This window comes from Gadus macrocephalus, chromosome 6, assembly GCF_031168955.1.
Source record: "Gadus macrocephalus chromosome 6, ASM3116895v1".
NCBI lineage: Eukaryota > Metazoa > Chordata > Actinopteri > Gadiformes > Gadidae > Gadus > Gadus macrocephalus.
Genome location: NC_082387.1, coordinates 24,250,029 through 24,264,311, shown reverse-complemented (window position 1 = coordinate 24,264,311; position 14,283 = coordinate 24,250,029). Strand labels below are relative to the sequence as shown.

General features: G+C 48.6%; 2 protein-coding genes across 4 annotated transcripts; one reads left to right on the top strand and one right to left on the bottom strand.

Annotated features, from left to right (window-relative positions):
* Positions 1–91: 91 nt before the first annotated feature.
* Positions 92–10,521, top strand: cep85 (centrosomal protein 85). 3 transcript variants are annotated; one of them, XM_060053169.1, is made up of 13 exons: positions 92–239; positions 1,169–1,297; positions 4,335–5,098; positions 5,607–5,746; positions 5,851–5,968; positions 6,073–6,258; positions 6,372–6,524; positions 6,924–7,078; positions 7,204–7,321; positions 7,719–7,769; positions 7,880–7,987; positions 8,151–8,388; positions 9,158–10,521. In XM_060053169.1, the coding sequence occupies exons 2-13, from the start codon at positions 1,180–1,182 to the stop codon at positions 9,319–9,321; spliced, it is 2,313 nt and encodes a 770-aa protein (XP_059909152.1). In that variant the 5' UTR covers positions 92–239; positions 1,169–1,179; the 3' UTR covers positions 9,322–10,521. The 3 variants fall into 3 exon arrangements, with proteins under 3 accessions (XP_059909152.1, XP_059909153.1, XP_059909154.1); XM_060053170.1 differs by lacking the exon at positions 92–239 and having other exon boundaries at positions 1,124–1,297; XM_060053171.1 differs by lacking the exons at positions 92–239; positions 1,169–1,297 and adding an exon at positions 1,368–2,857.
* Positions 10,494–14,164, bottom strand: ubxn11 (UBX domain protein 11). The gene is made up of 13 exons (XM_060053238.1): positions 13,920–14,164; positions 13,713–13,753; positions 13,307–13,407; positions 13,076–13,118; positions 12,874–12,953; positions 12,635–12,767; positions 12,190–12,404; positions 12,010–12,087; positions 11,820–11,919; positions 11,617–11,720; positions 11,180–11,250; positions 10,934–11,086; positions 10,494–10,787 (listed from the first exon to the last, which is right to left on the bottom strand). Exons 1-13 carry the CDS (start codon positions 13,979–13,981, stop codon positions 10,640–10,642), a joined length of 1,329 nt encoding a protein of 442 aa, XP_059909221.1. The 5' UTR covers positions 13,982–14,164; the 3' UTR covers positions 10,494–10,639.
* Positions 14,165–14,283: the final 119 nt, after the last annotated feature.

Sequence of the window (14,283 nt, the reverse complement as noted above, 5' to 3'; positions counted from 1 at the left end):
TTTGTTTTTAATTATTTGACACGCAAATAAAAAAAATATTTAAAAAAACAAGTCATTACACTAATGGCCATTTAACGGGGATCGCCGAGCTGCGAAACAAGCGCTCGTTTGGTCAGAATAGCACGCATGCGCTGAATAGCTGTTGGTTACTAGCCCATCTGGACGGACATCTCGCCAACATCACAGCTCTTTTCGACATTTTATTAAAACCCTGGTCATCTATGTGTATGTTCTAAAAGGTATAGTACATTTCTTATGTAGAAATAGTTTATTGTTTCAATTGAAGTTAACTCGAATTGGTAACGAAATGTTAAAGTTAACTTGAGGAGCCGACCGTAACGTTAAGTCACTTAACGTTGGGAACACTTGTTTTGTGTTTTCTTTTGTAACGTGTCTAGCTGTTAAGTTAGTTTTTCTACCAGTGTTGGTAAGTTACTTTAACTGAATGTTTTAAGTCAAGGTTTTAGCTTTGTTTAGGTAGGCAATTGAAAACGGACGTGATATGAAACGTAACTTATGTGAACTAGTAGTAGCTAGCTATACCTGGTAAATGGCCATGAATAAGGATTAGGTGAACTAGTTTTCTAAACCTGGTAATTGATCACAAAAAATAAGCGAACCAGCTAGCTATACCTGGTTACTGGTCATCAATTAGAACGATTAGTCGGTATGGTTATCAATAAGACAAGCATTCATGGTCCATTGTGTGGGGTATGGAAAAACATTGATAGTTGTCTTCAGTATCATGATAAGTTCAATAAGTTGAAGAAATCTTCCCTGAATGAGGCCAGTGCTGTTTATTTTACGATTATCATGAGTCAGGATAGTTTTAGGATGAGACCTTAAAGGTTAAGTCTATAGCAAAGAGCAGGTTGACTAGAAGATCCCTGCCTCTTGTAACCAAACATTATCAACAACCTGCACTGACTTGCTCAAACTGGTTGGGAAATGTAGGAGAATTCGATTATTATTATTATTATTATTATTATTATTATCCTTATGTTCTCTAAACAAGTGAGGATTTGCAAAAATATCAAGGTATTCTAATCTAACAAATAAAGGGGGGGGAGGGGAATGGCAAACTTATACATGGATTAGGCTGCGTGGGGGCCGGGTGGATGGTGCACTGTTTACAGGGCTTAATATTACATAAATACATGTTGGTCAGGTTCCCCCGACATGGAGTGGCAGACACCAGCTGTGTCGGAGAAGTTCCAGAGTCGATTTGGCCGTCCGCCCGGAACGGCAGACAGTGCGGACACTGGCGGTGGAGCCTTGGCATCTGACGGCACAGAAGGTGACGCCTCTCTTCCTCGCTCCCTGCACTATGTGTTACGTCACGGGGGTTTACAGTGTCCTTCCTGTGGATGATGCTCCTTTTACACTTGACTGCTTACATATATGCTTTGGAATAGAAGTACGGTGGTCTGAGCGCTATGGAGTCATGGATTTCAACATGATGTCGTTTATTTACTTTAATACATTGTACGTCTACTTGAATGGAGGACGTTTCTCATAAGGGCTCTCCATATATTTCATTTCCTGTAAAAATCGGGTGTTTAAAAACTCAGAAAAAGTACTAACTGTAAAGATCAGTGTTAAACTGACTGAGAAACGAGGAGAGGTTTCAGCCACTTTAAACGTCTAATTATGGAGTCCCTGGAATCTTTGTTGGCAGATGTTTTTGCAGAAATTATGCTTTTTTCTGTCCTGTGATTGAGTACGGGTTCGTCCCTTCTTCTGCGTGTTGTTCTCCCCGACTATATATAGAGTGAAGAGATGTGTTCAAGATCATTTGATGCCCAGAAGATTTGAAGCAGCAGATTATATTCCCGGCCAAATATGCCTCAAGGCTTGGCCACAGTGTGTTGGTGCTGGATCTAATTAGGAGGTAGGAGGCAACGTGAGGTGGCCACATGGAAAATCAGGAGGGCTGGTTGACCCTGAGTGGAAATCCTCTGCATGCGATGGAGCTTGGCTATCATCAAATAATGACACTGGCACCGTGAGAGGTAATAGTTCCTGACAAACCTGTATGAGATCCAACCTGCTTTCATATTTAATTAAAATACAGGCGAACATATAGTTTGAGTCAGTTCGGTAGCCTGAGGTAATAGCTAGCTAAGACTATCAAGCTAATGTAGGATTAACTATCCAGATTGTATAGGATTGCTGCGCTTATTTAGTTAGTGGTGGAGGGAGAGTATGAAAGATGAATGCTTCCAAAGGGTTTTCGCTCTCCGTCAGAGTTAGTTTAGACTTGTTCCAGCCAGCTATGAATCAGTGGAGCCTGGAGGCACCTTACTCATCTCGATCAGATCATAACAGCTCGTGTATGGCTGCCAAAAATACCGTGCCAGTTATAACCTATGGAGTTCTGTTGATTCTCGGAAAGTTTTCCACCTTACAAGTGGCGGCTGTTGTTTTGGTTCAACCTGACGAACGGCACTGCACCTCCTTGGTTCAGCCGTTGTTTTTGGCCGTACACACGTGTGATGTGTGACACAGTGGGTGGAGGCAAGGTGCTTAAATAAGCGGCTCCCACAGATCACCCCTGTAACTTGAGAGGTGGGCTATAAATACCACTAACCTTTCCCGTGTGCCTGTTTGCTCCACTCTGGGTACAGATGGGGTTCAGTCAAACCACCGGACAATACGTCTTTGGGCACAGGGCAGCGGCCTACCGCTCCGCTGTCGGGTCTTTGGTCCATAGTAAATTCTTCGCAGTGTAAAGAAATGCAGAAGGGGGACATTTGGTCGGGGTTGAAGCGCGTGGATGTTTGGCTTGGCTCAGCTGTGAAGACATGCCCCAGCTAACGAGTTTGTTGCGGTGGATTGAATGCAGAGTGACACTCAGGTTTGTTGCTGTTCTCTTCAACCAACGTTTATGTCACATGGTTTTGTTTTGTCGACTGTCAAGATGTGCAGTGGATGTTTTCTGCTCTTGCCTCTAACCAAGGTCCTGTCAATCTTTGACAAAGCGTGACTATAAGTGTGTGTCTGTTAATATGAGGGTGCGTGCTTGGCCATCCTTGTTGGTTGTCAAGAAATCGGGTAACCTTTTTTCAATGTCTTTTTAGAAGTCGTTTAATTGCCAGCATCAAAACATCGCCTTGTTGTGATGCAGAGTGACGTAGAGTCTATTTTTGCTGTTGTTGCTCAGATGGTTATATTTCGGTATGCTTAAATGCAGGAAAATGTGGGACAGAGTACCTTCTTGCTGAACTAATAGCAGTTCATTTCCCCTCTGTACTTCTGACAAAGTATATACACTATTGTATAACGGCATGAAACCTCATATAGCAATGGCCACAATAATGCAGCTTTTCCACCACACATGTAGCTCGACTCGACACGACTCGACACGACTCGACACGGTAGCAGCACGGGTGCTTTTCCACCGCAAATAGTACCTCCTGGACGTGGGCGGGGTCGGCTGAGCCAAAGGGCCGTGACGTATTTGTGTACGCGACGCAAACAAGACCTACGCAACCCACACATGGACAGAACCCACATAACAACAATGGAGGACATCGATAACATTACTATTATTAGCTGGCATGTTGAAGAAGTTGAAGAAGTGGAATATATGTTGGCTGCGGCGCTGCTATGGCTGTTACCAGCATGGTTGCCATGTCGCTCTCGTGACTTCGTCACACTCTCTGGCCAATCAGTGGCCGGCCGTCTGCCGACGTCACCTTTTAGCATCGGCTCAGCTCGCTTGGAACCTAGAGCGAGGCGGTACTAGAAAAAGCAGCCACTTCAGGTACCAGGTACCATGTTTTCGCGGTGGAAACGCAAAAAATGCGAGCTGAGTCGAGTCGAGTCGTGTCGAGCTGGTACCATGCAGTGGAAAAGCGGCATTAGGGTCAACTCAATCCATGAACGCAGCATGCCACTCTGATAGTTGAATTGCATTGCCCGAGGGAGAGAACTGTATACCAAATAATTGCCTATTTACAATGGTGTATATATAAACATCACACAAGTCTGTTCCCGTAATGCTTTTAAGATTGATATCTTTCCAAGTATTAATATTTATTTAATTTACATAAGTGTATTCCGTTAAAACACCACCAAGTAAACATGTTTTTGAAGGTATTGCTCAATTCTATTTTTGGTCTTTCCTGCTATGGTTCAGTCACATGATGTTAACCAATAATAGCCTCTTAATAGCAACTCTTAATCAAAAGCAAGGTTACCCTGCCTGAATACAACGTTACTATACACCTCTGCCTTACATAGCATGCAACATCTGGATCTCACGGCAAAGGATCTCAACTCCTGGGTCGTTTTTTTTTAACCGTCGATTTGTCTCACTACGTCGCCCTCAGATTTCTGCAGGGTCGGCAGCGGCGCCTCTTCCTTCCAGCCCATCCGCAGTCAGATTCCCATCCCCACCGCGCATGTCATGCCCTCCACGGCCGCCGAGCCCCACCTCCGCGCCCTGGAGGAGCCCCAGGCCAGCGCTGAGCTCCACAGGACCTCCTCGGCCTCCAGGACCTCCAGCAGCTCCAGCTCCAACTCCAAGTCCTCCTCGCTCTCCAAGTCCGCCTCCTCGCCAAACTTGGACGCTCAGGGCGGCGGCGGCGGGGGGGGGGGGGACCCCGCGGGGCCCAAGCCCGACTGCCTGAGCAGGTTCCGCAGCCTCGTCAACGGACTGGACCACTCGCTCTTCCCCTCGGGGGAGCACACCCGCTTCGACGAGAGCCAGAGGTTCGACACCCCCTCGGTGGAGCCCACGCTCAACCAGACGGCCCTGACGGGCGGGATGTGTCCCGACGGGAGGCTCAGGATGCAGTCCCACGGCCGCGGCACGGAGGCCTACAAAGGCAGCCTGGAGAACTCTTACAAAGCGCTCCCGGAGGCCTGCAGGGCCGGCCAGGCCGGGGCGGCCGGCCCGGCGGGCCTTTACCCCATTTCCCTGGGCCCTCTGCAGGCACAGGCTCTGCAGAGGGAGCACGCGGCGGCGGCGGCGGCCAACGCCTACGAAGCGCAGAGCCTTCAGGACGCGTGCAGCGCCCTGTCCAGCTGTCACCAGCAGCAGCAGCACAAGCAGCAGCTGGAGAGCCTGCGACTGCAGGTGGAACAAATGCAGGTGAGCGAACGAAGACTAGGGCTTTGACTTTTGCCCAAAAATCATATTCGAAGTTTGTTTGTTAATTGAAATTAATATTCGAATATATTCAAATATTTATTAATAATATTTTGACCATTAAATGCCTTCAGTAAGACATGCATTGGGCTTCGCGAGGTATTGTTTATCGCGTTGCTATGGTTACCGATCTTGCGTGTTCCAACGGTTTATTAGGTTTCTAATAAATCGCTGTCTAATCAATACTCCATTCACTGCCTCTTCCGTGGTCATTACAACATTATGAATAGACTGCGTGGGGTTCTCCGACGTCTCTCCCTCTTGGCCTGCCCATAACAGGTTCCAATATTAAGGGCTGCCTAAAATTCCTTTGAATTTTGATTTATTTTTTGATATTCGAAAAACGAAGTTCGGAGTCAAAGCCCTAACGAAGGCACACCGAAAATGCATTGGGGAAAATAATCACTAGGTATTTTCTAACCAAAAGCACGTCTTCTGCTTGCGTCCATAGTTAATGTCCTCTGGGCTGGGCATCAATGTCCCGTACCCTTCGTTGTACTCCGCTCCCCTGCACCCTGAGGCCGCGAAGTGGGAGACTCTGGTCAAAGCCAACGAGGGGCTGCTGAAGGAGAAGGAGATCCTGATCGAGAGGTGAGAGCGTCGACCGCGGTTCACGCCGTCGACGGCGTGATCCAAAATGTCCGCCGGCGTGCTGCGTGGCTCTTAACAAACCCTGTGACCCGTCTGGGCTGCAGGCAGAAGCAGCACATGGTCCAGCTGGAGCAGCGCCTTCGGGACAGCGAGCTGCAGGTCCACGGGGCCCTCCTGGGCCGAGGGGCCCCCTACGCCGACGTGTGCATGCTCCGGCTGCAGGTGGGTGGCGTGCGTCTCGCCGGGAGGGACGGGGACGGGGAGGGGGGGGGGTGTGACGGCGTGACGGGTTCCTAACGAGCCGACTGTGCTTCCCCCGCTCCCAGGAGGCCCAGCGGGAGAACGCCTTCCTCCGGGCTCAGTTTGCCGAGCGGGCCGACTGCGCCGCCATGGAGCAGGCGGAGGCGGAGCGCCGACTGGGCGGCGTGGAGGCGGAGACGCGGCACCTGACGGACGCGTTGAGGGAGAGCGGCGAGAGGCACGGCGAGGAGCTGAGGAAGCAGGAGGAGAGGGTGAGCGGTCGCGGCGGTCGGGATTTATCGGTTCAGATCGGTCATAACCTTCGTCGTCATTGACCCCCGTTCTTTCCTACGCGCGTGTGAATCCCTTCTCTTTTTTTTTGCAGATCCGCAGTCGAGACAAGCACATCAACAACCTGAAGAAGAAGTGCCAGAAGGAGGCGGAGCAGAACCGAGAGAAGCAGCAGCGCATCGAGACCCTGGAGCGCTACCTCGCGGACCTGCCCACCATGGAGGACTACCAGAGCCAGAACAAAGAGGTGAGGAGGCCGGTCCGCTCGCCGCCAGAGCCTGCGCTCGCCCTGAAGGGACGCGGCCCGTTGCGCTGCTTCACCGGACTGCGGCCGGACTGGGGCTTCAGCAGACGGTGTCGTCAATCCTCCGGCGTGACCGGTTACGGTCGCATAAAACGAGCCGTCAAACAATGACGGCCATTGTGTGACTCGTAAGGACAATGAAACCACTATGCCTCATGGGATTGAGCGGGGAACTGAGCGTGCCGCCACTGGTATCAAGCACTGCGCTCTGCGGGGAGCACTGTGTGCACTCAGAAGAACAACAACACAACACGACACTCCCAACACTGGGGTTATAGCGCACTGCAGCGGGAACCGCTGCGTCCCGGCGACTGACTGGGTTCATGTGTGTTGGGTCCCCAGCTGCTGCAGACGGAGGAGAAGGCGGCCCAGCTGCAGGCCCGGCTCCGGGAGCTGGGGGTGAGCCTGGAGGAGGCCCGGTCCCACGCCCGGGAGAAGGACGCGCTGCTGGAGGACCAGCGGCGCAAGGAGCGGGAGCTTCTGACCACCGTCACCAGGTACGCTCCCCTCACCCACCCACCCACCCACGGACGGACGGACTCCCTCCGCGGGGGTCCAGGGCGCTCGAGGTCAGTGCACGGGGTGGATCTGACCCCCGTCTGCCCCCTGTGTGCGGTTTTAGTCTGCAGGAGCGGGTGCAGGAGGGACTGGAGGACGGGGCCCGACTGCCTTCCCTGGACGCCGAGACGCTCCGGGCGGAGAACGGCGTCCTGAGGGACGAGCAGCAGAGGCTCAAGAAGGTGGTTGTTCCGCTCTCTTCTGTTACCCTTTTTAACGTTGTTTGTTCTCTCGGCCCGAGCCGAGCTCCAACACGAGTTTTTTTTTCTGGAGTGTCTCGGTGGTTTGGAACTCGCCCCACAGCTAACGATTAAGGTGATAAACGATTAGATCGTTTCAGTCCAACCTCTTGTAAATGGAAGGAACCAACGTCGTCAGTGTCTTCTTTCTTGTCTTCTTTATATCACTAACTATCCCCGTAGGTATAACTTCTTAATATCTTACTTTCTCTCTTGGAGGGGAAAACGGGACGTGGTTGACAATCAACTGGAGCTAACGTGTTTTAGTTTTTGGGTGCGTTTAACATTACGAGAAACGGAATCATTGTGTGGCAAGTGTCGTAACATCCTCTCTCCGCAGGTCATAGAGAAGCAGCACCGGATGATGGAACAGCTCGGATCCCAGCTTCGGGTACTGACTGACTCAGCGTGTGTTGCTTGACGTTGTCACCATCGCGCGGCCCAGTCAGGATGGTTTTGGTTCATTTCGTGTGTGCTTGGTGTTGGTGTGTTTTCATCAAGGCTCTAGAGGAGCAGGTGTCTCAGGAGGACGGCGGCTCCCAGGCGCTCCGAGAGGAGGTGTTCTCCAAGGAACGGAGCCTGCTAGAGCTCCGCGCCGCCATGAAGGAGGTGAGCTGCGAGCTCGAACCCCCCCCCCCCCCCCCCGCTCGGGTCAAGAGAACCCCTTTTCGGTTCGCCGCGGTCTCCCCGCCACCACACGTCGGAACTAAAAAAGAAAGTGGCGAACGCGTTCCCGTTAACCCCGTCGACGTCCTCTTTCCCCCGCCTCCAGCTCTGCGTCCAGAACCAGGACCTGATGGAGCAGAACCTCACGCTGCAGGAGAGGACGGCGGACGGCGAGTGGAAGCGGCGGGCCTCGTCGGGCCCGCAGCCCGCGGCGGCCCGCCTCACGCAGCGCCTGCACGGCGAGATGTCCTCGTGCCTGGGCGACCTGCGCTCGCTGTGCAACGTGCTGACTCAGCGCTCCCAGGGCCAGGACCCCAACCTCTCGCTCCTGCTGGGCATCGCGGGTGAGCAGCGCTGGTTGGGTCGCGACGGGCGTCGCCTCCCAGACCCTTTTATGAAGTGTTTTGGTGATATTGTGTCGCTTATGTCACTGCAAGCTAATGGGCGGAGGGTCCAGGGCCACGGGTAAGTCGTGGTCGCGGCATGGACACGGTGTGGGAAGCCCCTGGTCAGGTACTATGTTCTGTGTTAAGACTCTGACACGGAGACAGTCGGGGAAGCCCTGGTCTAGACGTTGTGACTAGGGGTGTGAACGGTCACCAAGAATTGTAAACGGTTACACAACCCCTTTTTTTTCTTTTTTTTTTCGTGTACACGGTTAACCGTTTTCTTTTATTAATTAATGATTTTTGTATTTTTTTATAAGGGGATTATTGGTTTATCAACATGGCGGAAGCGCGGGCAGAATGATCGTGAAAAGAAAAGTTGCTTGACCGGTTGGCATGGTTATCTCCGTGCGGCTAATTTGCAGTCGCGTTGTTAATTAGGATGTTGTCATCTCACTGTTACATTAAACTGTAATCAGAAAATGCGGTTATATGCTATAGACCCTAGAGTATCCGTGGTATAAAGGCTGGGACGAATTTCAAATTATAAATATGTAAACTTAATGTTGAAAGTATGGACCGTCGCGAATCCCGTTGAAACAATGGCGCGTTTTCGTTTACTTATCGTTCCTAAACGGTTATGATTTACTCGCCGGGTTACCCGTGTACCCGTGCACACCCCTCGCTGTGACGATGACTCTGTGGTGGTCCTGCTGCTCTGCCCCAGGCCCCCCCGCGGCGGGAGAGCAGCTGGAGGACTGGCTGAGCCCGGAGGTGTTGCAGAAGAAGCTGGTCGAGGCGAAGCAGCTCCGCCGGGACGTGGAGGAGCTACGCACCACCGTCTCCGATCGCTACGCCCAGGACATGGGCGAGAACTGCACCACCCAATGACCGCCCTCCAGTGAGCCGTTATGAATGAACTCTGGACGCGCACCGGTAACCCCTTTTTTAACAGTGTTTTTTTTTTCTCGGCCCCGAGCTGTGCTCCAACACGTGTTTTTCTGGAGGGTCCCGGTGGTGTGGGACTCGTCCCACAGATAATCGTTTCAGTCCGACCTCTTGTTAATGGAAGGAACTGAGCGCTCGTGACGGATGCGTCAGTGCCCCGTGTGTTTTTCTTTCTGTTGGATGGTTTTATTACGCTTGCCGAAAAAGTTTTATTTTTTTTGTCAAGGATGTATCGATTTTTGTCTTCTTATATCACTAACTATCCCCGTAGGTATAACTTATTAATATCTTACTTTCTCTCTTGGAGGGGAAAACAGGACGTGGTTGACAATCAACTGGAGCTAACGTGTTTTTTGTTTTTGAGTGCATTAAACTGGAATGGTTACATTTTATGCCATTATTGAAGATGGCGGACGGTGTAGTATTACAGACGACGGTAGCAGTGCTGGGAGTTTTCAAGAAAGAACATTTTAGCAGAGGTATTTTCTCCTTGAATTAAGTGTGTGTTCTTCCAAAGTAAGGCCGTGTTTTGAGTGAATTCATCCAAAGCATGCCACTGCTTGTGATGTTTCTAAATTCAATTAATTTAGACTTTAAAGCGCAATTGGCCGTTAACTCTTTAATCTCCCACCTTTTTGGTGTATCAGCAAACATAATAATCAGTACATTCCCAGACTGTGATTGTAACAAATACTCCAGGGCTATCCCGAGGCCTGAAGGGGCCTGTTCACTGTTCTTTGTAGAAACATGAACTGTGTAAGAGCAGCTACATCCTGTGATTCTAGGTAGACTCAGCCCTATCTAGAGGATGTCACTCAGCGTTTACGTTTCAATTGGTTTATATAGGATAGCGACTCTTTGTATAGGCAGGATAAACACTACACTTGGATTTAGTCTTTTTTTGTTGTGTGTTGTTGCTTATTATTCTGGTAATTGGTTATAATTCAATATACTTGATATCAAGCACAGGATCTATTGAGGAGCCTTAACAGTGTTGGCTAGCTAACATTTGTTTTATTTGTTTTGCAGTCTGCTACCACATGCCTTACCATTTCTAATGTTTGTCAAATGGAAGAGATGTTTATATTTTCATATGGTTGCCCTTGACTCGAAACTTAGAAATAAAGACTTTATTAAAAACTATTCTGGTAGGAAAACCATAATTCCAGCTTGCTTGTAGTTTTGACCACCATGGACTTAAACATAGTTTTTGTCAGTGACGGTTCATTTTGCAATCTTTAGCTTTGCTGAATTGGAGGGATCAGTACTTTGGGGAAGAGGTTTTCTGAGGTCTCAACAGCAGAGTAGCACTTGGCGTAAGCCCACAACATGCAAGTGTCAGGGTTTCATCACTGTAGCAGCGCCGTGGGAACACACTGAAGACGTCATATTCAGGAACACCTTTCCCTCTGCAACACAGGAGACGAGGAAAGCCTTCTGTTTACACCTGGCGGTCATCGCTTCATCATTGCATGCGTTCATTATTTCAGTACAAATAACCGATAACGATAAGACTAAAGATAAGTGTCCTCTGCTTCGATATGGTCAGCCTCACCTGTGTTTCTCCAGGTACCGGCGCAGGTGTCCTATGGTTTCTGAGATGTGCATTTTCAGAATGTAACTGTGGTTGCCGTCTTCAGACTTGACCCGCAGTGTAGCCACATCGTCATCAGCAGACGGGTGACTACCGGAGCCACGTATCTCCAGCCTGAGTGAGAGAGTTTGTTGTGTTTATGCTAATATGTGGTGGACAAGGCCCTTCTCTTCTCGAACAAGACGAGCTGGATAAAGGGATGAGTACCTCTCATTCATAGCCCTCAGTGCTGGAGTGTCAATGAAGGTTACCGGACTGTTCTGGCCGCTGGATGAACCCTTTTTAAAAAGCATTGATCACATGATAAAATGAGGTAAAAGACTTGATTAGAAGAAAAGGCATAGTTTCCAGAGCTTTACCGACAATGACGCCTAATGCCAACTGTAAACATCTACATGCGCAACATTCGACGACATGGTAGTAGAAGGAACATGAGCAGCACGCTGATGCAACTGTTTACATTGCTTCAATTACTTCCTGGCTCTAGGTCACCCGACAAACGTCAACGCTTATTTACAAAAGCCCACTAATGCACCCTCAGTGTGTGATTAAAACAAAGTGTGTATAGTGGTGAGAACATAATACAATAGCTGTGAATCTGGGAACCAGTTCAAGTCTCTTATCAGACCGCCTTTTAGCCTCACCTGCAGTGTAGCCTCGACAGAGCTCCTGATATCAATCACCTTACCACCCTTTATTACCACCTTCGGCAATCTGTTCAGAAACTGGTCCTTGGTCAACTTTCTGCCTGTAAATCAAGTCGAGTCAGCCCTTTTGACAATTCTGAATATTTATCCAGTTCAGAATGTTTCTGCAGGTTGTGAAGTGTGCTGAGCCGTGAACGCACCAGGGACAGAGGATATAGTGTCTCTCACTGCACCAACAGCTAGGCCTTCTCCAGAGAAGAGTGGCCTGGCGATGAACTCCTCGTGTCGGTTGTCGTGGACCTGGGGAAACGAGGTTAAACAATTAGAATTAGATCTCGCAACCAACAAAGAAACCTCTTTTTGAACGTCCGGCTCGAGATGCATACACACTTGGAAAGGCACTCCTTCAGGGAATCTCTCCTGCAGCTCGGAGGGGAAATATCCATCCATCAGATCTTGCAGGCACCGCTGTGAAGCCGGGAGCAATATCGAAGCAATAAAGAAAGAAACAATCGATTTCCGTCTTATCTATTTTCGAATATAATTGCCTGGGGTTGCTAATGAGGTTACCTGAGTGCTGGCTTCCCGGTGAGAGCGGAAAGGGCCCTCGAACATCAGGATGCCATTGCTGTACAGCCGCAGCTGAATGGGTTCCCTTGTAGCCAGCTGAGCTCCCATGGCCGTGGGCTGAACAAAGGACTCCCCTTCCCTGGCCAGGAGGTTTAGCTGCCTGACGTTCTGCAAGAGCAGGTCAAAGTTCACCTGGAAGCTGGCGACTGAGGTGTCTGGAAGAGAGAATGGTCCGATAGCTAATGGCCATTAACTAAATATCTATATCTATAATGTCTATATATATAGATATATATACACATATTCACATATATATACAGCGATATAGATATATCTATATAGATGTAGACATATATCTATAGGGAAATATTGCTTTTACAACTCTTAAATCTTAAATTCAGCACATTTAAAGCTTCAACATATGATTGTATTGAACCGGTTGAACAACCTGGGTGCCAAAGGGTTCTCTCTGTGCCCAGGGACTGTTCCTGCTCCGCTTCCTCCACCCCCAGCTGGAGTGTTTCCTCGCCCTCCTCTCCGTCTCCCACCCACATCAGACCGTAGTCGATGAGGAAGTTCTGCCCAGAACAGAAGTGCTCTTATTGGTTGACGTTGTTATGGTTCCAGTGGTGTTGAGACTATGGGTTCCTTGTATTGTACTTCTCCGATCGTCGATGGAAGTACCTCCATTTCAGTCACTTGAGTGTGGAGCCGGCGACAGGTCTTCATAAGATCCTCTTGGTCAGCCACAACTTTCTTTGGCTCTAATTTCAGATATTAATTCAGAGATTAAGCCAAATTGAGTTAGTTCTTTTGGCACCTTGCAAACTTAACCATGCTCATAAGCTTTTTACTGCCATCAGTAGAATCCTCCATAGATAATTACCTGTGAGGTTTAATTTTCTCTCCAGAATTGTGATCTTTTTCTCCTTTGGATGATAAAGAATTAAAGGGAAACAGTTGAGAAAGTGTATTAAGCAATGATAAAAAGCACTTGGATCAGGCAATGGTTTATTAAGTTTTATGGTGCAAAAGCAATGAAAAATAAATCGATTTTTTTACTGAATTGATTTAATCAGTTCAGACATGTCTCTTGGGGGATCAGATAAGGGCTCACCTTGTTCTCCAGCTCCTTTGCTTGGCTCTTGACCGTCGCTTCAAGCTGAGTCAATCTCTGCATCATGGAGGACAGGAGCTCAAGGTCACTGGGCGGACCTTCTGGTGGACAACATCAGACTTCTACATTATGATGTATTCATTTGGTGATTAATGTCACGTAGCTCTGTTTTAAGTATTTATATATATATATATATATATATATATATATATATATATATATCCCTTGGGGAATAATATTGCAATACAATGACTATGAACTATCTATGAATACCTTTTTTTCGCCTTTTCCATTTTAATCAATTAGGCCTTGTTGTACAATTACCAAATTAAACTACTTGTTTAGTAGTTTAGAATCAGACACACAGAAAAACACGATGTACAGACTGTTATACATGTAAGCCTACCTGGGAACAGCTGTCCCCTATATGCATCGCTGCCCAGCGCCCTGTCGAACAAAGATAGCCAGCTTCAAATATAGATTACATTACAGACATTATTGATCTCTTCTTGGCAGGCAGGCTCATAGTTATTATTGATCTCTCTATGGTCTGCAGCCATACAGAACCAGCCGTAGCCTGAACCTTAAAAAACCTTAACCTTATAAAGCTCACCCGCTGGGTCCCGGTAAAGCAACGCGCTTTTGTTTCTTCAACATGGATAAAGGCGAGGTCATTCTGCTTATAAATGAAGGGCTTCACTATAGTTGGTTTTTTGAATGAACAAGCGCCTTCCTTCACAGACTGAAAAAACGCAGCCGTGTTGAAGCAAAATGTAAATATGACCTAGTAGACACAGTCAGGGCTTGTTGACGCGCTGGGACCAGAAAGAAGGGTTTGTTTGAAATCGGTTGCCTTTAGTAACCAATTGGCTACATGCCATTGGGGAAACTTAAATTCCTGCATTGTTCCACTGCGTGTCGTTGTTCGTGTTTGTAGGTCCGGCCGGGTGTCTTTAATTATTTATTTAACTTGTTTC